Raw genomic sequence first — 22954 nt, 5'->3', positions numbered from 1 at the left:
GGCATGCAAAAGCCATCTGTGATCATTCACAGGGTAGCAATTTTTATTTCCCTAATATTTTCTTGCTTCTCTGAGCTTTGGTTTTAAGTGTGGGATGCTACATATTCAAATTTTTTCCCATTTTCCCATGTACTGGGCAATCAGCAATACTGAAATAACCTTTACAACTTCTTTATAAAAGGTTTTCTGTTTCCTTATTATATTTATTGTCTTCATATCGAATTTTAACTATTGACATCTCCAGGTTCAGAACATCTCACTGTTACTGCTGGGAGTGCCTTTCATCAGCATAAGCAAGTGTTTAGAGACCATATCCATCTTCAAAACAGAGCAATGCAAATTCTTGCTAGAGCACTGATCTGTGAGTTCCAGGTATTTTATGGCTCACAAGAGCTGCAGGCTGGCAAATTGCCACCAAAAAAGCCAAAACTAAGAAACCTACAGTTTCCAAATGTGTGAAGGATTTTATCAAGATGGAAAAGGGGGTAAGGAGCAAATGAAGTGCTTTGCAGGTAAAATTCCAGCTGCAGATGCAAAAAAAAAAAGGACTCTGCAAATGCCAGTTGAGAATTGGATTGCATTTTGGCTTTTTCTGGGGATCATTCAGGTCCCAAGTTTCCTGCAATCTTCTGTGACCCTTTATGTCTTACATTCTTGTAGTGTCTAGGGTAATTACTTCATCTTGCTATCATAGTTCCACCTACAAAAATGCCCTGTAATGCCTGGTTGGATTGGCAGAACACTGTGTTTTTGCTAAACAGCTTTAGTATTATTACTGAACAGCCTTCATTAAAATTAACTGAATTAGTTAGTGGTAGTCCAGAAATAAAGCATGTAGAAAAAAGTCCAAGCTCTCCAGAGTTTTGATAGGAAAACAGGGAATTTCAAATAAGCACAAAAACACTGGGGAATTTCAATCTGCATGATAACTGCCTTGGACCAGAGGAGCTGGTGGCTGCTTTGACATCATCTCCTTAGTGGAAGTGTTTCCTGGGGACTCTGAGCATCTGGCAGGAGCTGCTCAGTGCTTTCTGGGATCCATCCCTGGATTTGGAGATCTCAGAGGAGCAGCTGTTTGGGCGAGATTTCCTGGGCTGGGATGGGTCTCAGAGATATCAGAAGCATCACAAACCAGGCAGCTTCCTTGTGACATCTATGTAGGATAGAAATTAAAGAATAAAGAAAATTGGGAAAACAAAATGAGCAGAGCACTAGTAGTTTTTAATGGATTCAGAGCTTGTTTGGCCTTTTGAAGGGAGGTCTTATTTCAACCAAAGCATTTGCCGTCTGTTAGTGAACTGAACTGGGTGTCATTTGTGCAAGAGTCTAGGTCAAATCCAAAGTGTGAGTGACTTCCAGCAATTCCTATAAAATAAGGGAATGCCTTATCATCAGAGGGATTGAGAGCTGACACTGCCACTATGTTTTAATTTGAAAAATAAACGGGACACATTAAAAATGTAGTTACATGACCCATCAGTGCTTCTCAGACAGTTAAAAGTCTTCGGACCCTGACTTTATTCACTTCTCATAACACCTGGATCCCAGTCACTGGATTGTAGGTTACTATCTATGAGGAGAAGCTGACTGGCAAGAACCTTATGACTTCCAATTAGAAAAAACATTCTGCTTTAAAATGATGGAATGCTTTATCACATAAAATATTTACTAAAGCAGATGTTACAATATGATGGAAATAAAAGAATTATTAAAGTAAATACTCTAAAAGAGAAGCTGAAGGCACATTAACACTGTGTCTTTCAAGTGATGCAGTATGAACTCTGGCTCTGCCTTAGGAATTGGGGAAAGACAATCTGATCAGGTGTTGGAAAGACATTACAAATAAAAATAAATTCCTCTGCAGTTCCTGGGACTAGTCCTGACAATATGGAGAATTCAAAGCATAGTTGTGCAAAAAAAGTTTTGAGAAAGACAAATTAGAAGTTTTATTAGTGTTAGTTTGGTTTTTTTCCCATGGTCTCATATTTCAGAAAATTTTTCTTATCCATGAAAACTAGTTCTATAACATGCAAAATTCCTTTTTTTTGGGAACCAAATGGGGTCCAGTGCCCAAGATATTCAGCTGTCAAAAAGCCTCTGTTACAATCCTTTTTTTTGTGTGTAGGTCTGTCAGCTTGTATTCTAATCACACAACTAATGTGTGTAGACTTGTGACACAGCTGGCTTTAAGTACCAAAGAGAGCTGTGCTGACTGAAAATTACTTGGGAAGAAAGGCAGTGTTAACTTAAGGAGACATGATTACTTTTTAATTTGTTAAAATAAAGAATGAAACAAATGCCAATTTCAGGAGGATCTTAGTAACCAGACACAGTTTTCCTGCTCTGACGTTATCCAAATACTACTTTTTTGTTTCCAGATTTCTGGTTACTGTGTGGCCAGTCAGTCTGGGTACACTTGAGGGGAAAATTCCAGGTGTTGGAGGTGGGAGTCAGAAACCGTCTTCTGGACATATTTGAGATTTTCTTTGCTCTTATGTGTTCTTTCAAAGCCAAGTTCTGTTAATGGTTGTGTGAATGCTCTGGGGTCTACCACTGTAGATCTGCATCACTCTGCATTGCAGCAAAGGATTGGTGACTCTGAGGGGGCTGGACAGGAACACGTAAAAGGCACGAGACAACAAAGTTCTCCAAACTAGTAAAGAAAAAAGATTATACAGGCCCATGAGTGTGAGTTCTGGTCATTGACTTGATCAGCAGCTGTAGGCACTTCTCGAACCTGCTAGGCGTCTTCAGGGAGAAATGCATTGAAATTGTATTGTATATGAAATTGTTTTCCTGCCAGACCAAGCAAAGAATTTCAAAGGCAGGTAAACTCCTGGCCTCTCTGACACCTCTTTTTTTCTAGATCTTGAATGTTCTCTTCTCCTTCACATCATCAGTCCTTCTTGCCCTTTCTCCCAATCTTGTGGCTTTCTGAGAGGACTTCCATGGGTATCATCTCCCACTGACCTCTGCCAGCCCACCTTTAGCCTCAGGGATGGAGAATATGTGACCCCTGCTTAGATGCTTTGACCAGTGTCACTGGACCAAGCAGCTGCCCTCTCTACTCCATGCTTTCCCAGATGATCTGTACAGCACAAGCCTGGCTGCCTCAGAAGAGATGCATATCCATGCTCTTCTAGCATGAGTTCAGCTCACCCTAGCATATTCCTCCTCTTATGAAATTACTTTTCTCAATATTTAAGGGAGGAATGCTGAGAAATTATCTTCCCCTCTATCCTGCCGACTTCATAGCAGACAGGGAGTAGTTAGAGCTTCCTGGCAATTAGGGATTTTCAGCATATGTGTGCATTTTTCCAAGAAGCCTATTTCTTGAATACCCAAGTGTTCATCAAGAGCCCAGGCAAGGGAATATCTGAGACTGATCTGAATGCTTTAACTGGTAGCCACCTGCTCAGCAGTGAGTACTCCACATTCCCCAGGAACACATTGATTTAGATCCCAAATGCAAGGGAATCCTGTCTGACAGCAGCAGATCTGGCTTTGTAGCAGGTTCCACATGGAAGTGTCCAGCTGGGCTGGGCCTTTCTGTTTTAAAGCTGGCGTATGGAGCTCTTTCTGCTTGTTGCACCTGAGTAAGAAACACCCAGAGTCTGTGGCAATGGGAGCTATACACAAAGTGGACAGTAATGTCTTAGGGCCAGATTCTGCCACCCTTTCCAGAAGTGCTTCTGTTGCCTGTGAATACTGACCTTGAAGGCAAGAGCAGTAAGAGATTACACCTGAATGAGAGGGTTAGATTGAAACTTTGACATTATCCTTTGGGATTTAAAAGATGACTTTGAGCTGTACAAGTAGCCTCACTCCATGTCCAGCAGCACAGGGCTAGATTTCTTCCCTCTCTCCAGGTTTTTGATGTAGATATATGAGCTGGCTGAGCATTTCCTGGCTGTTGCAGGCTAATTTGCAAAACTAGCCAGGTGAAACGCTGTATTCAAGGCTTACATTCGCTAATGTGGTGGCAGAGTGTTTCCCACATCTCATGAATACCTGTAGCTTCGATAAACGGGTGAGTGGAGGCAGCAGTACTGAAGCAGCTCCACTCTCAGTCACAGGACCAGGTTTGCACTGGTATAGAGTTGGTGGCAGAATTTGGCCTGGGTTGTGTAAACAGGAAGATGTGTATGTGTTTCCTGCTTCAGGTAATAATGTGCTAAGTTACTACTTTATGCACAGAGGTATGGAAACCTTTTTTTATGTTTTTCCCTCCCTCCCTCCTCTTTCCGTTCTATGATCCAGACACCACTAACTGTATGGAGTTGATGACTGGCAGACTTTCCAAATGTGGTAAGAACTTCCTTCCCTTCTGCCTTTTCACCTTCCCCAGCCCCTGCTGAGCAACATAATAATGCGCCGTCCTGTCCTGTTGCACCTCCTCCCCTTCCCTCTCCCTGCTCCCCCACACTCTTTTTGAGACTCCCCACCCCAAAACAACCCTCTATGTCTTTCACTCACCTGGAGGACACAAGCACATATCCCTTTTTCTGTTCCTCCCCATCCATGCACAGATGCACAGGCTCCACCACAGCTTTCCCCTTCATGGCACAAATGTGTGGTGTTACACTTGAGATACCCTCTCTCACGGTAACCCAGGCCAGTGATTTTCTTTTTCTTTCCTGATTTTTGTTTCCTCTTTTCTTTACTTGCTGCTGTTGATTCATGATTCTTCAGTCCCTTTTCTGCAGTGAAGCTGAATGCTGCCCTGCTAGCTGCTGTCTCCCTTGGTTTCCTGCTATTTGTTGAGACAGGAATGCTGTGTTGTTTAACTCCATTTTGCATCCACCCCCTTCTTCCCCAGATGTCCTTGGGGCATGACACTTTTAAATTCTCCATAAGACACATGGCATATTATGTGAGACACTTGGCTAGTGTAAACTGTCTTAGTTATACTCTGGACTTGGGGAAGGATGTTGTGTCTCTAACTGAAGGAGTAGTGAACCTACTAAAGGTTTGGAATTTTGCTAGGAATAAGAATAAAAGTTTCCTGCAAGCCTTTCAGCTCAGCTTGCTTGGGCTTACGTGAATTTTGGTTAACTTGTCCCTAGCCTTCCCTCCCCTCCCTGCACACATGGACTTTATTCTTTCTTTCAGTACTTGTGCCTCTACTCACTGGTCCAAATACAACAGTGGAAATGCCCAGATACTAAGGGAGATGTTTTTGTCTTGTACAGAAAGATTCTGTATGAGAGAACTCTGTTCACTTTAGATTTCCATCCTGGTATCTAGGTTGAGTTCAAATATCTCTGTGGAAGGGAGGACAAGATGTTAGGGATGTGTTCACTAAGCTGGTGCTGCTCTCCAGCTGGACCTGCAGCTCCCACACTATCTCTTCGTTAACTGAAGAAAGTTGTTCTGGAGTCTGTAACCATAAAGGGAATTTGTCGTGGTGGAGATAATATTAGGTTTATGCATATGTGACTGAGGCAGAATTTGGCCTGTGTTTCAGGCAATCTCTTTCCCTTAAGTTGCAGCTTTGCTGGTGGGAGTTTTTCCTTTGCCCTGATAGGAGTTAATTTGATTTCGTAGGTGACTTTTCTGATCTTATGAAGACTCGTTTCAGACCTTTAGCTTCTTGAAGTCATCAGACAGCAAATTCCTCTTCTTCCTCAAGACTTCATTTTTTGCCTGGAATCTGGCATTCACATCATACAAAAATACTGAAATGCCGATCCTGCTGATTGCTTGCAAGTTAATTGAGCTATAGAGATAACAACCAGGCAGCACCCTGAATTCTCTAGACAGGGAGATCACTGCTCACTCACAGTTCATGCAGGCCCTCCAGCTGTCACCATGTCAGCAGCAATCCAACAAGGGACGCAGAGGACAAGGTGAAGGCCAGCAGGGAGACTCTTTTGTGGCAGCTACGGCACAGAGAGAGAGGAGACAGGATGGCCTATAGGAGTTTAATGGAGCTGCTTCCTTTGAATCACATTCCTGTTGGTGAGCTCACAAACAGTGTAAGCAGTGGTGGCTGCACCATGCTGAATTCCACCCTCCTGTATGAGTGAGGAGCTGTTTCTTCTGCTGGAGCTTACCCATGGTTCAGACAGGGGAGTGAAAGGGAACAATGTGAGCATTTAGCCTATTTTTGGCAAACCATTCTCTGTGGTTCTGAAGATGAGAAACACCCCCCCCCCCCCCATGATGTTGACACAATGTTCATCTAGTAATAACAAATATTGTATGAAAAACTGTATTCTCTGAGAGTTTTGACCTCAGTATTGTTCCCTATTCTGACGCTGAGCACAGGAGGTCATTCTTGCCAAAAGAGTTAACACTGTAGCAGGAAGAGCTAATCAGGTTCTTTTGCCTGGCTCAGCAGCCATGTGAAAGCTCTGGTGGGAATGAGGAACATGTTTTCACCCACTATAAGCCACTGAATGCTGTAATTAACAGCAAGGCAAATTTGTTTAGTCCTTTAAAAGTTATCTCATCTTCTGCTAGCAGTGGTCATCAGTCTGAGAAGTGATTTTGCATACAGTCACTGGCATTGAGAAACAAGTTAATGTTGAACAGCCAAGGTTTGTCATAGGAGCTACCAATATCCAAATGACACAAGTGCTACTGTATCAACCCTACCTGTGCAAACTAGAAAACTGCTGCCAACTAGTATTTCACAATATAATGTGGCTCATAATAAATTGAAATGCATGCTGGGGTAAAATATTTTATTTTATGTTTCCACCCATCTTAGCAGGGGAATAGTCATGTTGTTGTCAGAAAGACTAAATTGGTTTCCATGAAGTCTTTTCATAAGATTAAATTTACCTTGTAAAAATTAAAATATTTACATATAAAATGCAGCTGTAACTTGAAGAACATCTACAGGAGTGATATTTTAGCTGATCTATTCCTGTGTGTATTCTCAGCCAAATCAGTTTAGTGACAAATAAGCTTTACCACTTTATGTGCTGTCGTTAAGCCTTATAAAATCAGCACAGCTGTAAAAGGACAAGCTGGATTCTGTTTCTTTTGAAGCAGGATTGAGAGAACTGTTTATTACCATCTAATCTGGTATTTATGTCTATCTCACTGAAGAATAGGTTGTATAATTAAGGTTCTAATAGGTTCTGCAGAGCCTTTACATTAAAAACAAAAATCAAGATAATACATAAACTGAAAAGCCCTCCAGCTTCAACCACAAAGCTGGGAATTAGAAAGCAAGTATCATTCATTGTATGCGCTGCACGTTGGATCTGGCACCATTGATACACACTACACAGAAGCTCATGGTGCCATTTCAATAGTTCTTGGTCAGGAAAGAGTCTCTATTCACAAATCTTAGTGACTTCAAGTCCTTCATGTAGTGAGCTGAGAATTTCTTTGGGTGATTGGTTTCACATAGGGCTGGTGTGTAGCCTTTGATAGCTCCCCTTCCCAGCCATTCCCAGTTTTTTGGAGTCCTTGGTAAGTATGTTTTGCCAAGGTGCTGGCTGCTGACAGGATCTCTGAAAAACCTGCCTTATCCTCCACTTTACCTTCTGAGATTAACCCAGAAAGACTAAACTTCCCAATCTTCACACTGCCACTATCTGAGAATGAATTTTACTTCTAAGTAAGGCAGTCTTTGCTTGTTATTCTCCCTCTCTGATGATTCTCAATAAAGTCTTCAGTTACATCAGTGGCACTTCCATGGAAAGAAGGTGATGATAAGAGGAGAAAGTTATTATGGATAACTGGTGCAGCTCCAGTCAGATCATGCTGTCATGTTAGGCACTGCAAAACCATACACTCCTGCAAAATCTTGGACCATAACCCTGTGTAGGCTGGAAAGAAGGCCTTTTGTTTACTTTTAAACATTTATCTTGTATTGCTGCTTACAACTGAAAACCTGGATTCCTGGCACCAGAGTTAAACAAGAAGCTTTTGGTTCCTTGTTGGTACCCGTGGCTATCACCAAAGTGATCTGTTCAAATCATAAGCACAGCAAATCCACTTGCCTTTCATATCTCACCAATGCATCTCTCTCAGATCTTTTGCTTCCAGTGTTTAGGACTTGACATTTTTCCTATTCAGAGCTGGCCATGGCTAGGTGTCCTCTGCACACAGAGAACCACACTGCAGTAAAGGCTTCTCTTTGTAGCTCCCAGCAGTCGCAGTTTGGTTCATACAGACACAAGCCCATGCCAGTAGCATTCCAGTCTTCTTAAGAAGTTAGGAAACATTTTGTAGTTTCAAACCAGTTACATCACCTTTGGGTTGCAACTGCAGCCTGTATCTTTGTGAGTGCTCATTTAGAGTCTGATTTTGTGTTTAGTAACAGCAGCGAATACCTGTACTTAGTGTTCTTGGAAGTGATCCTGACCTATATTGGCATTAATTAGAGTAATCCCACTTGTGAAAGTAGCTGTTTGATGGAAGAGGAGGTTGGTAATTTGCAGCCAAAAAGTTGCAACTGTTGGCAGAAATATTGGGTGTCAAAACCTGCAGAAAAAAGCACACACTGCCCTCCCAGCTGAAAGGCTCTGTTAGCACTGCCACGCCGTGAGGTGGTCAGAACAGGGGGGTTTTATTAACATTCCTGAAAAATCTGCTGGCTCCTGGTTTTTCTGAGCATGGCTGACTCTCCAGTTCAAATTGTGACCCAGCTGAGAGACCAAAGGAAGAAGGCCCACCTGAGAGATCACATATTCATTCAAAATGGGTGGATCACAGCAAGTAGGATAAGTCAGTGGTTCTAAAGAGTTCAAGCCAGGTTACCAGTTATCCCTGCCCATTCTGCCAGTATCCTTTTCTGTCCAAAGGAATTGCTGACTCCCTACATACTGTAATTGTATTTCTTCAGTCTAGTGTTGTGTTGGGGAGACATTTCCAGTTCATACCTCATGTTTTTGCACTGTAGAACAAGGTAGCCACAAAGAAAGCAACTTGGCACTAAAAGTTAATCCAGATATCTTGAACCATTTGATTCATGTCAGATCCTATGTTGACAGCTATGGTTAGGTTTTTACTATGCAGTACAAGATCTTTTTCTCTGTAATAATATCTAATACAGAAAAAACAGATATCTCACTCAATTAAAATCACAGTGCTTTATTTATGATAGCCAGTGTTCCAGTAAACTACATGGAAATGCTTGCTGGACTAAGCTAAGTTTGAGATGGCCTTCCCAGAAGATTAAATTATCTTTTGAAGTGATTTATTCAGTGGAAATGAGGAAGCAACATTTCACCAGCTTGCATAGGTCATCTATCTCCTTAGGAACAGGTTGAAGAATTTGAAACCCGTAACATAATATGTGAACATCCATCTGGCAGGAAAGATCAAAATTGCATTATTAACTGCCAGTACATTCCTGACATTTTAATAGGCAGAAAAGATAGGAACAAAGCTGCAGAAATCTCTGCAGAGAATGGGTAGTAACAATACTGTCATTTGCTGTGGCTTTATGGGCGTGGGTCATCAGTTTCCCCTCTCAGCACAGACTTGTGCAGGCAGATCTTTGCAAAAGGACAGGTGGATACAAAAAATTCATGGGCTTAGACCTTTACTAGCCAATTTTCCAGAAGAGCATGATTCCATAATAGAACTGGGCATCTCTTCATCCCACCACTATCCTTGCCTGCTCTTTCAGTGCCACCAGCTGTCCAAATGAATGTATGATTCCCTCCTCTCCATCATCATGTCTCCTTTTTTGAGTGTTACGTGGTGGTGCTGGATTGGCCAGAGCTTTTCATCAGTAGCAGACATGTTTGGTTTCTGATTCCTTACTCGTGCCTTAGCTCTGCAGAAGGCAGCAGCAAGCAAATGGGCCTCATCCCTTTGGGGCTTTGCTGCCTGTGTTCACCATTCCCTAATTCATTATTCCAGAGCTACCTGTCTCAGTAATACTGTGAGGAGAGGCTGAACTGGATCTCAGCTTCTCTGTGTGTTTATGAGAGTGAGAGAAAAAATACGCAAGACAGAGAATGGACATCTGGATGCTAGACACAAATATTGGGCCACCCTCCTGCAGAGGAGAATGGGATGTTTTAGGGGAGTAAGAACAAGAATGGGTTATAGGGCATTTAAATCTCAGTTTGGTTGTTCAGGTCTGCCCAGAAGAGTAGCAATTGGAAGTTCCCACCTACTGGTGGCATGGATACCTGTGCCAGTGCTGTGTGATAGCTTGAGTAGTTTCTCAGTTCTGCAGTAGTTCTGCAGTTTGTTCCTGCAGACACCATTTTCGGTTGGCATTTTTACTGGCAGAGTCTAAGGACTCTTGAAAGTAAATCACCTTTTCCAGCTGCAGTTCAGGTTTCCTGCCAAGAAACTGGGAGTTGTTCCCTGGACTTTCTGTCAGTAGTTAGTGAGCTGAGTGAGGTATCTGCCTGATTTGGATTTGTACAGGCTGGGGCCTTTTCAGTCTGGAGGGAGACTTCTACATGGTCTACAACTAAATAAAGAAGAATGGGCCACTTTATTATGCTGTCATCCCTTTCACTGCACATACTCTTGGAGTGAGTTCTATATTTTAAGTAATTTGTTTCTGAAGGCAGAAGGTACTCTGCCAGCAGAAACCAAGCAAACAGAGCAAAAAATGCCTTGTCTTAACGAATAGGGCTAGAAGTCTATAAAAGTAGCAAAATTTATTTGAAAGGAAATGTATTATCACCCATTAAGGAGTGTTTTAATGCTTTACGTGAAAGAAGTTGGATTTTTGGTACACGGTTCACTGAAACCACAGCTGCTATCAAAACAGAGCAACCTAGGGATGAAAAAGACAAGGGCTAAAGAGTAAGGAATGAGTATAGGGGGAAAACCTCAGTAGCAGAGGCAGGCAAAAGACAATCATGAAGGATGTGAAAGCAACAGGGAAAGAGGTAAGAGAAGTCAGATTGAGAAAAAGGTGTCTCTTCCCACTGGAGACCTATGTTTTCCCATTCACTTTCTCCCAAAGCCCAAGATACACATGCAGAAATGCAAAACATCTCAGGCTATGCAGAAAGAAGAGATAGAGGATAATCCCACCGGTGGTATATTTGTTTTGTGCAACTTTTGTGTTCAGCAGCGCAAGGATTAGTGCATTAACAGTACATTGACTTCAGAGAGATGGTTTCACAGGAGAAGGAAGTGCCTCAGGGTTTTCTTCTGTGAAGTCAGTGGGAATGTTGCTATTTGCTGCAGTGAGAAGAGGGCCAAGTGCTTATGTGGCTGTCTTAAAAATGTTACAAAACAGCAGACTTTAATCAGTAACTGAAGCCTCCAGGCTTGTCCTGAAGCTGCTTGTTCGCCATCTCCTGTTATGTTCTGTGGAGGGCTGTGAGGTCTTCACAAGGTGAGAGCAGGGTTTTTGTAAGGTGCATCCTTTCCTGGTGTCACTTGTGGTGCCTGGAGTGATTGCCCTTATTTTCTCCTTCCTCTCTTACCTGGGTGCTCCATTTTCACTTGGCTTCTCAAAGTGGTGACACCACTGGGGCTAGGTCAGTGTCAGACAGGCTTCCTTAGAACAGCAGATGAAATACTGAGGACTGTGAGGATTGGTGCAAACTGCCTGCCCAGCTTCCTTCTGTGTTTTTGTGTCTATCTCTAGCCCTGTTTCTTCCTTTTAGCGCTTGTATTCAAATCCATTCACAGTTTTGACTTCTTTCATGATATTTGGCTGTGACAGTGCTGCCCACAGGTGCCCCAAACCAGTTCCTTCTCCATAAATATATTTCTCTCAGCACCCCTTCAATACATGACCCTTTCATAAGCTTCAGTGCTTGTTTTCAAACCCATTCCCTTTCCCTGTCTTGCAGCAAACAGCTCCTTGGTCTAACTCAAAAGTGCACATATCCATCTCCTCCTAACAGACATAAACCTAATGCTCTGAGCCTCCCCTCCTGCCTCTGATCCTTCTCTCAGTTTCTCACTCTTTCTACCCTTTACACTTTCTTTGCTCTGTGCTGATGAACATTTGCTCTCAAGGGGAAAGAAGACCTTAGTCTGTGCATGAAACACCAGGGATGTTCTGAAGAATCACTGAGCCAAACCTTCATCCCTGTCCAGAGGAAATGGGATGTCATCTCACTTTCTGAAATGAGAAAGGCAGCCTTTTTGAGGCCCCCTGATGGACTTACAGGTGTAAAGGCCTATGACACATCTTGTGCTGAACACTAGGCATGGAAGATTGCTGCAAAAACCTATTCTAATCCATCATCACCTGCATTTTCAAGTCTTGTTTTACTGGATTTATAACCTCAAAGGGAACTGTGAGCTAACAGGAACAACGCCCTGCACCATTTTCATGCTTCCAGCACAGCTGACCCATTCTTGGGTATCTCCAGAGTAAAAGTGTGAGGACTCCTTGTCTATCCAAAGAGCAGTGTGAACACCAGCCCACCATCAGTTTTTCCTTGACTGCCAGGACAGGAGGGCATTATTACCTACTATTTAATACAAGTACAAAAGGCAAAGGAAGGAAAGAGTTAGTGAAATGGCCTATTTTAGTTTTGAGTAGCTCTCTAAACATCCCTAAGGATTTTCTTACCTCTCATTAAAATTTTAACTAAAAAATGATGATTGTAAGGAATCCAGCAGTGATACAGGCAAAGAAAAGTAGACTGTTAAATACTTTTGATGCAATAAATCTCCAGGCACTTGAAAGCCGGTAGGGCATGGGGAGGAGAAAGGGTAGATGAAACATGGGCTGCATATTTTAGTAGGATGACTGTAAGTCCTGTGTCAGGACTCAACAAATACAAGATGTATAATTTCTGAAGTGTTTTATTGCTCCATTCTTGCAAGTTGTACTTTTGTCACTGTTCCTGTCTATATGAAAACAAAAAACTTTCCCAGTTCCTGCAGAGCCCTGCTTACTCTGCCCTCATCTTTCCCTCTAAGCTTGTAAAATAAACTGCTCAGCTGAATAACTAGAGATATTTCCCTACTCTTTTCTCCCAACCCAGAAGTCTTTTCCTCTCCAGCATTTTTTTCAGTGCTCTTTTTCATTCTCTCTGCTGACTCCATTTGCTTATGAAGATGAGGGGTCCAAAGCCACCTGAGAACCAGATCTGCCCACATTCCCACATTCAAGGCTGAGTGTTTGCTTTCTTTTTTCTCTTTTCATTGAAAAATGGTATCCACCTAAAAGAAGTGGAAATGAGTCTGAGTAGATAAAAATGAGTCTTTACAATGTGTGTGCCCACAAACCTACAACAGTTCTAGGGAGGCTTAGGGAATCTCTGATGTAGAAGTCACAGATGTGGAAGAGATACCCCCTTTCCCAAGCATTTGCATGCATGTGGAAGGAGCAGGTGGAGCTCAGGGAGGCCTGAGCCCAAAGTGACAGAGTTTAATGAAAGCCTTTCTCTTCTTAGTTGGAAATTGAGTTATGTGCTTTGCCTGGTTGGTTGTTTTGCCCGTCACTAAGGCTTCAGTCATTTGGGTGAATTATGCCCTTCCAGAAACTCACAGCCTGTTGCTTTTAACTTTAGTGTAACTGAGTGACAGAACCAGGGCCAGCAGAACACTGACCACAAAGCAGCAGGCACAGGAAGTCAAGGAATTAATTAGATTAATAAGATTCTTCACTGTATTTGCCAGCCATTGGATTTTTCTCAATGCCCATTAACAAGCAGGGGAAAGCAGCCACTACCTGGTTAGCATAGGGCAGGCAAAAAAAGAGTAACACATTCAGTTTGGCAAAGCACAAGTACTATGCATTTCCTCTTTCTCTGTGTAAGACAGTGATGTCTTCTCACACTTTCCATTAGAGAATGAGAAAGTACTCAACAAGCTCTTCAGTCAAATTGCTGTGCACAGAAGGTACTTGCCTGCTCTAGTTACTGGGTTGCTTATGTTTGGAATTAAAGTGAAGTGCATTATGACCAAGCCACCAGTGTCCAGCAGTCTCTGCTATGAGAGCCCTTTGCTCCTGACAGAATGTTCCCATCTTGGGGATGAAAGGTTCCACTCCTCACAGCATTCTACCACATTGGAAGGCAGATACAAGGGGCCCGTTTCCTTCCAGGAGCTGGAGATAGAAATTATTTGATAGAACGGCAGAGCCAACAGTCCCAATATTGAGAAAACCATCATGGGGTTTTAATGATCATGAACAGGCATCACCTCCATTGTGTACATCAGATAAAAACCACCTTCAATACCTGTGTTCAAAGTGTGACCCCTCCTATGTTGGATAAAGATTAATCCCCCAATCCAAAAAAATGAAAGGGGGCTAGAAATTCCCAAAAAAAGAATTTCCAAAAAAATTTAAACAAAAATTAAAACAAAAAAATATTTTCAGAACTAGCTGGTCCCTTTCCCTGAGTAGCCCAGAGCCTTTCCTGAAGTATGGCCTTCCACACACCCTCTAACACAGAAGTAGATTAAGAGCATATGACCATGCTTCCTGGAGGCCCACATGGCACAAAAGGCTGTATTCATGTGCCCAGTCCTTGTTAACGCTGCAGCCTGATCTAGGGGCTGGCTGAAGGAGATGCCTGTTCCAGCAGCACACAGCTCCACCTCCCTCTCTGGCTCCTAACCGCACTGGAACGCATGCCAGTGCCATGGGAGCTGTGCATGGAGACAGCATTCATTCAGGACAGTGAGGTAGTAAGTCTTGACCCTGGCAGAAGCAGGCAGATGTGTAACAGCCTGCTTCCATATACAGCATCTTCATTTCCAGGTACCTGTTTTGGGAGGATCTGAAGGATGCTTAGAAGCCTGCGAGTGCAAACCACAGACCACGCACTCAGATGGCAACGCTCATCTCAGCCATAGCTCATTTTCCAAATGATGCTTCCCTGGGACCACTCAAGTGCTTCAGGCTTAGTCATGACAGGGTAGCAAGGAGAAACTCAGAATGAAATAAAATGCAAGGAAGGAAAGCCTGATGCCTGGTGTAGACAGAGAGCTTAGCAAGGCTGCAAAGTAAAGCATCAATGGGCAGCCACATGGAAATACCCCATGTCTGTAACAGCAGGAGTAGGATGGGATTTGCCTGTGTCCAGCATTACAGTCACTGACATCTCCATGTGAAGTGGCCAAGTGAATCCTAGTAATGGACTGACCTATTTCAGTCACGTGGTACTGTGTCCTCCTGCCAGGTGAGACAGCAATGCTTCCCCACTCAGGAAAAAACTAGGAGCTTCCCCCTAGGTGCTTTATGCTCCCAGGTTCTTTATTTCTGTAGGTGTCCCATCCTAAACACTCTTCCTCTTCCTGCTCATTGTCTTCATCCCCCACACACCCCCACGCACGTGGCTCTGGATCTCCTCATCATGTTCTTCTCGTTAAAAACCCCATTGTTCATTTGTTTGTTTGTTCTCTCTCTTTCTCTTCTCTTTTTCTCTCTCTTTCCCTCTCGTTTTTTTTTTTCCTTCTTTCTTTCTTTCTTTTTTTGTCTCCTCTGTTTTGTGTACCCAGGCAGCCCATTGAGTAACTTCTTTGACGTAATTAAACAACTTTTTTCAGACGAGAAGAACGGGCAGGTGAGCCATCCCCCCGGCACGCCAACCAAGCATAGCGCAAACAGCAAGCGGAGCGATTCCGGTTCTAATGACTATGGGTCTAGAGGAGACAATAAGTACCCTGCTGGCAAAGACAAGGCAAAGATGGTCTCATCAGTCGGCCTACAAGACCAACCTTAAATAAACACATAAAAAATTAAATTAAAAAAATAAAAAAATTTAAAAAAAAAAAAAAAAAAAAAAAGAAACAGAACAAAACAAAAAGAAAAAAAGCAAGAAAGAATGAAAGAATATTCCTTAGCAAGCTAGCCTCTAAACTAGAAGGATGTATATACCTTGCCACAACAGTACAAAACTGTCTATAGACAAATTTTGTATGAAGGAATGACTGTATATATATACATATATATATTTATATATGATATATAATATATATCTCAGAAACAAACACAAAAACAAACGAATGAACGAATGAAAAGAAAAGAAAGAAAAGAAAAGGTAGCACAGATGACAAACCCAGTTCACCAGATCTTGGGTTGTGGTTTTTTTCGATTGTTTTTTTTCCTCCCTTTTTTTGAATGTTTTGCTTTTTTTCTCCTTCCTGATTTTTTGGTTTTTTCTTTTTTGATTTTTTTTTGGGTTTGTTTTGTTTTCTTTTGTTTTGTTTCTTGTTCTGTTCATGCTCTCTCTGTGTTTCTGACGACACCACTTGTTTCCGCTCTGCTACCAGGAATTATCCCGAAAAGTTAACATGTCAGCCACGGCTTCACCTTCTGTGCTCTGCGGACACTTGTTGGCGGAAGGCAACCGATGTAGACTGTCCAAGGACCAGTCCTGTTTGAGGTTCCCAGCCTCCCCTCTCCCTTCAGGAAGTGGGCTTCTCCCCCACTTCTCCCCAGTCACCTCCCCAGTGCACGCCTGGTTTTTTTTCTCCCCTCTCTTTTTCTTTTTTGGTGCTCCACAAGAGAGATGTGCTCAGTTATGGGATTGCAGAGTCTGGGCTCAAAGGAGGTTGCAGATTGTTGGAGTGAATTATTTACCCTTGGCAACTTCTGTCCGCGCAGGTGAACGCAGCCCGGAGAGGGAGGGTGTGGGGAAGGAGACGGGTGTAGCGGGAGCGCAGTGTTCCGTGAATCCAGAGCGCGTTCTCTTCAGAAACCAGCCAGGAGCAACTCAAAACTAAGCGTTGAACCAAGACAATATTGGGGAGCTTCATCACGGGATTTTCTTACCTTTTTTTTTTTCTTTTTTTTCTCTCCCCACCACCTTTTCCTTTTCTTTTGCCCCCTTTTTTTATATATACATGTATATATGTGTGTATATTTATGTATAAATATACATACATACATATATATATACACACACACAAACTAATTGGTTTTTTTATACTGTATCATTTTGCTTTTTAACCTGCTGGAAGGGGAAAGGAGTAAACATAGGAGGGAGAGGGGGTTCAATGAATAAACACATACAAACAAAACATTAAAACTTAGGGAAAAGGCAACTTCTGGTAGCAAAGAAGAGGGACAAGACTCTGCCAAGGACTGTCTCTCCCATCACCAGGCACAGTTGCCACTGCTGCTACTGCTGCTCCTCCTTCGACACCTTCCTTCCCACCTGTCAACTCCCTGCCACTGTGCCACCGCGCTGGGACCTTCTTCAACCAGCTGGATCCTCCACCACACCCTGCATTTAGAGGCAATTGTTGTGTTGCTAGTGCTGCATTGATATCAGTATTATTACTTCTTTAAGTTACCAGTTTCATTTGTTGGCTTGGGTGGTTTTTTTCTTAAAAAAAAAAAAGGAAAAAAGAAAAAAAAAAGAAAAAAAAGAGAAGATGAAGAGGAGGAAGAAAAGAGACTTATATTGGGTTTTATTTCCTCTGTGTGTATGTGTGTGTGTGTGCAAAATCACTGGCACTTGGTTCATCAGAGCAAGACAAGGTGGAGTCAGGGCGATGGGAGACTTAATCACGAAGCTACTGTAAACTTTAAAATTTACTGCAAGATATTTTTATAAAGTTTTTGGTTTGGTTTTGGTTTTTTTTTTTTTTTTTTTTTCCTTTTGAAAGGGAGGAGGGTGGGATTGGGTGGATGGGGACCTTTTTTTTTGTGTTTCAGTTATTAGGTCTTGGTTATTTATATATACATATATATATATTTAAAAAAATAAGCTGTTAGATATATCTTCTGTTTAATAACTGTGTAGAGGCAACATTGATTCTTATTTATTTTGCAGAGGAGGGGGAAAAAAGACACAGAAACCTTGTAAGTGTTCATTTTGTGACTTTGAGAAAGAAGAATTGCCACCTTTTTTCCTCCTCCTCAAGAGTTATGTGACCAAGTGTAACTTATTCTGGCCCAAGCTCAAAGGTTAAACAAACAAAAAAATGTGGTTTTACACGTGGAAGACAAAACACAGTGAGAAGTATTTCTTGACTGAGATTTTAAGAATGTAGGCTTAGCATTAGTGTTCAGCTCTTTTATGACCTTCGATTGCTGCTCGTTGGGTTCCTATGGGTGTATGTTGTATCGCAAGATTCTTTTTTTTTAATGATAATGTTGGATGAGTTCATTTTTGTTGTTGTTGTCGTTGTTGGTTTTTTTTAATCATTTTTCCCCTTCTTGGACCAGTTTTACTTGTACATAGGTTTGAAGATTAAAAAGAATTTTTAAAGACACAACTGGGGCAAAGACCTTTGACTTCTGCCCTGTTTCCCCATTCCCCCAAATGGGAGGGATTTATTTTAATTTTTTTGCTTTATTTATTTATTTATTTATTTTCCCTATTCTTAAACTTTTCTCTCTCGTATTGCTGTGTGCATGTCAGACACCAGGGAGTGATGGCTGGGGAGGGGGGGAGGCAAGGGTGCAGGAGAGGGGGGCAGTTTTAATTGCATGACATTGCTGTAAATTAGTCTCTTTTGCTTTCGTTGTCTTTCCTGCCTCTGCCCTCTCTCTACTTCTCCTCCAAGCTCCCCTCCCATCACCCCCGTCCTTCTTTTCCCTCTTTTCTCTTCCCTTGTGTATAGATTTTGATGCTTCTGTTACATTGTACCTCTACAAAAGGCTGGGATTTCAATACAAGATAATAATAATAATTTAAAAATACCTATATCAGCAAAACCCATGTGGTACAAGCAGGAAGGGGATTACTCACACAAGATATAAGAATAAATGAAAGCAATACCTCTTGTTATCCTTCCTATTTTGTACTTTGAAGACACACACTCGCGCACACACACATATACAGACACAAACTGACATTATTTAATGGTTTGAAATGGACAAAAAAATCTGATGTATCCCTTGTTAAATAACTGTGAGCAACTTTAGTTCAAAAACCAATAAATTCATTCAGTAAAGATACCAGCTGTTGAGTGTCCTGTTTATGTCCGTGAGAGCGATCTCCTGGCCGGTGCCAGAGCCAGGGAGTGCCGTGGCGTGGCCTCCTGCACTGCAGGAGCTGGAGATGGCAGCTGAAGGAAGGCAGCGTCCTCCTGGCCGTGGAACTCACGCCAGGGCCCGAGGAGCAAGGACAGCTCCACCCTGCAGGCCTGGCTTTCCGCAGTAATGTGTTCCAAAAGCTTCATCCGAATTTCGGAGCAATCGCACCCCCACCGAGGTCTGGTCTGGATAGAAACCTCTGTACCAAAAGCTGTGGCTGCTTGTGACTGTTCTCCTCTCTGACCTGAGCTTCTCGCGCTGCTTCCAGATTTAGCTGTAGGAAGGATTTCTGCACCTCCCTGCTTGAAACACTCAGTCACGTTTGAAAAGCCTGCTCAGGTACGTCCCTGGCACGCGTGGGTCCAGGCTTTGTTGCTGGTTGGTTGGACGGCCCGTGTGGCTGCTGCCTTGTCACCCCTCGCTCTCCGTGCCCTTCCTCTGGGTCTGTCACTGTGCCCAGCAGTTCCCCTCCTGGGCTCTGCCCTGGCTGCCGCATCCCCAGGAGATCCAGGTGCTTCCCACAGGGCTGGGGGAGCGCGGCAGGCCCGGGCTCGCAGCAGGGCTGTGGCGCTGGCCCTGGGCACGCCCCGGCCTGCTGCTCACCAGAGCCCGGCCAGCTCCAGACGTGTCCCCCTCGTGTCCCCTCTCCTGTGCCCTCTCCAGAGCTGCCCTGGCCAGGCCAGCCAAGGTTTCCCACCACGAGGACGTGAGGGGCAAGCACCGCCCGCCATGGAGGGGAGGCAGGAGGAGACCTTCTGGAAGGTTCCGTGATGCCGCCTCGGCCTCGGGAATGCTCTGGCGAGGTGAGGGTGGCTGGGGGGCCTCTGCCAAGCAGCAGCCACACAAAATACAGTCTCATCTAGGAAAAAGGCAGAGTGTTTATAGGATCTTTGGGGGATTCACTGGTCTGCTAAAACTGGAGGGGACTGGAGGAGCTGACAAAGGTGAAAAGATGAGAATCACAAGTGCTGCAGGATTTGGTCTCTGTGACACTGGAAACCCAGAACTGGGAAGTAGCTGTACATCATTTGCATCTCTGTAAGTACAAGGATGTGCTGGGCTGCAGTGTAAAGGGAAATGGGATTTAAGTGCACTGTGGCAGCAGGTGTTTCCTGCTTCTTTTTCTGTTTCCCTCTCTCTACTCTTTTCAGCAGTGTTAATGAACTTCTATGATCTGTTCATGTCTCCAGCACAATTAGCATCCCTAGTACTGCTAACTATGGTCTTCAAAAGCTTTAGGAAGAAAATAACAATTTTGCAAAGTGGAGGACCTCCTGCTTAGGGCCTGCCCACATTTATTCTGCCTTTCTGTCTGGCCATGTTCTAACACAGTCACTTGCTACATGGTGTCATATTTGTAGTGCATAGGAGGGGCTGTGCTTCTGACCAAATTGAGTTTATATTTAAACTGTTGTCCACAAAACACCCTTCTTATTTTATACCTTATATCTGAAATCAAGTAGTAAATGTAGCTGGGGATTTTGGTCTGCCTCTGTGACTGAGGTAGTTGAATTGTCTCTGCTGCCAGGTGGGGGCTACTGCCCTCATCCAAACCCCATTCCAGGTGATGGCTGATGAGATGCTGTGAGCTGTGCCACCTGCACTTCATTAGCTGAGGTTCTGAGCTCTGTAGCTCTTTGGTTCTCTTGGAGACCTGAGCTCTTTGGACTCTAGCTAAAAAACTTCCTATGTTTGAAGTTCATCTGTGTGATTTTCTCTGGGTGAAGCAACGCAGCGTAGGACCTTCCAGGAGCAAATTGAAGACAAGGCAAGTGTGTAATACTCTAGCTGGCATTTTCTGTTTGTCTGTTTAGCAAGTTGATGTTAGTTTAGATACATGTCTACATTAAAAATATATTTGTGCTTAAGGTGAACCGTTTTTGAGCCAGTATCTGACGCGTGCTACTTAAAGCAATAGATGGTGCATATGCATCAAATGAGCAGCTGAGCCCATAGTCAGGAGGGTAAATCTCATTGCCACGTGTCAGTCTAGGGGCTGAGAAGGAGGTTGGTTGCGTTGGAGAGCACTAATGCAAATTGTCCAAGCTTTGCAAACAATGTGTGACAATTCCCTCAGTAATCAGGCTGGCTTTAATGGAAGTGATCGGATGCAAATGACTGACCTTTAATGGCTCTCACTGGGCATAGGCAAAAACAGCGTTTGTGAGGACAATGACATTGTGTGAGGCCGCCAGGCAGTGCTAATTGTGTGTCCTCTATTACAAGGTGTGCCTTCTTTCCTGGTCATTCGGACAGTGCGTTTAACCCGCCAGGCTCGGACGTTGTCTTAAACAGCGCACAGAATGCCCGCAGGGATTGTGGTCTGTAGGGAGGTCTGCAGAACCGGTCCCCCTGCCTTTGCTTCATTTCAGCTGTATGCAACCGACTGTACGTGAGCTCCTCTTAGAAGGGCAGTGTATTGGTGAGGATGAGATTTAGCTCTGAGTTTCTTATTATAGAAAACAACAGGGCGGGAAGAGAGACACTTGTCTAAAAACTGGAAAGTATCTTAGTTCTTTGTTGTACCCTTTAATCTTCTTATTTTATTTAAAACCACTTCAACAGCTGCAGCTCCTGCTTAATTTGGAGAACAAAACCATAGTAGTTCAACTGTCTGGGGATACTTGAGGCCACAAGTGGAAGGGAAACCCACATTGAGGGCAAGTCCTTTCTTCTTCTAAATGCACAATTTATTGTGGGGGTTATTTTTAGTGCTGTAATCTCGCTGAGTGCTGCTGAGAGAAACTGTGCCAGGCAGGCTTTGAAGGGCTTGAGAAATGGGATTTCCTGTTCCACCGGCTCAGCGCTGACTCTTGCCATTGTCAGGAGCTATTATCGCCTTCTGGCAGCCAAAGGAGATAACACAGCTTCAAGGTCAGGGAAGACACAAGCTTTCATCAACGGCATTAGCAGGAGGAAGAGTTTGCTTGCAGCCAGGGTGGGTGTTTCTGGTGTAGCCATCGACCTCTGCCCGGGCAGAGAGGTCCTCCCGTGGGTGACAAAGCGAGGCTGAGATCAGGCTGCTCATCGCTGTGCCCCTCTGGGCTCTCAGTGCCTCCGAGTGGGCACTGCACAGCATCTCTGGGCAGCGTGTTCCACAAACAGCTGCCTGGCAGAGGAGAGACATTTATTTTTCTGCTCCACGTTGACCTGCTCTTTGTTGAACACTTCTGCAAAGTGTTCTCTCTTCTGTGGACATTCCTGGGTCCTGGAAGGCAGTACTTGGCCCAGCCCTGGGAATGGGACACATTTCTCTCCATGTTGCCCAGTAGGAAAAGAAAATAAATTGGTCTAGGGAAGTAGCAAGCCTTGGTATAGGAAGCACTTCTAGGTTCTAGAAGACCTGTCAGAAAAAGCAGCTGTGTTTACTGTAAGGCCTCATAGGCTGTTGAAAAGTATTCACATTGAGGCAGCAGCTTCAAATGGCAGTGTCTGTTCTGGATAGTTCCTCTGTGGGACATCCTTTTTCTCAAAGGAAAATCAGATTTCAGAGTGGATGAAAACTAAGCTGAAACAAGGCAGTCCTGACTCACACTGGAGTTACCTGGAGTTAGATTTTGCTGTTTTCAACAATTGCCTTGGTCAAGACTTGTTGTTTATGAGATGCACAGTTGGGGTAGTGATTTCTCTCCTGTCTGGAGCAAATGACTTCAATAGTCCTGGTCTGGTTTATTGAACTGTGCTGCTCAAAATTGGGTGCAACGATGTATCAGGGAATAGGTATTGGAGCTACCTACATTCATGAGGAATGCTTTGGTCATATGTGAAAAGCCAGAGTTATACAAAAAGTACAACAAAAAGTCCTATTTGTAGGACTAGGTAACAGCCGGCCATTACCAGGTAATCCTGGCTGAGATCTCCCTTCATTTTATGGGAATGCTCATGAGCTCCAGTTCACGTTGGGTTCTGATCTAAACTCTTGTGCACAAGTGCAGTGTAGGAAGGTGTTATCTCTTCCCAAGAACCTTCAGTTTTAGCACCAAGTTGCACAATAAGAACAGAAATGGGTATGGAGTAGGTAGAGCTTTGTGTTTACAGAAGAGCTTAAAAAAAGAGGCCTTGGGACTAAACTCTGGTCCTGGTTATGTGCAGTTTTAATTAAGTTTGATG

At 43.4% G+C, this 22954-nt stretch overlaps 1 protein-coding gene across 1 annotated transcript in view; it reads left to right on the top strand.

Moving 5' to 3' along the window:
* Nucleotides 1-15940, top strand: part of BRSK2 (BR serine/threonine kinase 2) — a 300775-nt gene extending 284835 nt beyond the window's left edge. The window contains exon 19 of the mRNA XM_041481170.1: nucleotides 15403-15940. Coding sequence (XP_041337104.1) covers nucleotides 15403-15578 — 176 coding nt within the window. The 3' untranslated portion in view covers nucleotides 15579-15940. The remainder of the gene's footprint in view (nucleotides 1-15402) is intronic.
* Nucleotides 15941-22954: the final 7014 nt, after the last annotated feature.

The sequence above is a fragment of the Pyrgilauda ruficollis genome, unplaced genomic scaffold, assembly GCF_017590135.1.
Source record: "Pyrgilauda ruficollis isolate IOZ18807 unplaced genomic scaffold, ASM1759013v1 scaffold55, whole genome shotgun sequence".
NCBI lineage: Eukaryota > Metazoa > Chordata > Aves > Passeriformes > Passeridae > Pyrgilauda > Pyrgilauda ruficollis.
This window is presented reverse-complemented; position numbering and strand designations above follow the sequence as displayed.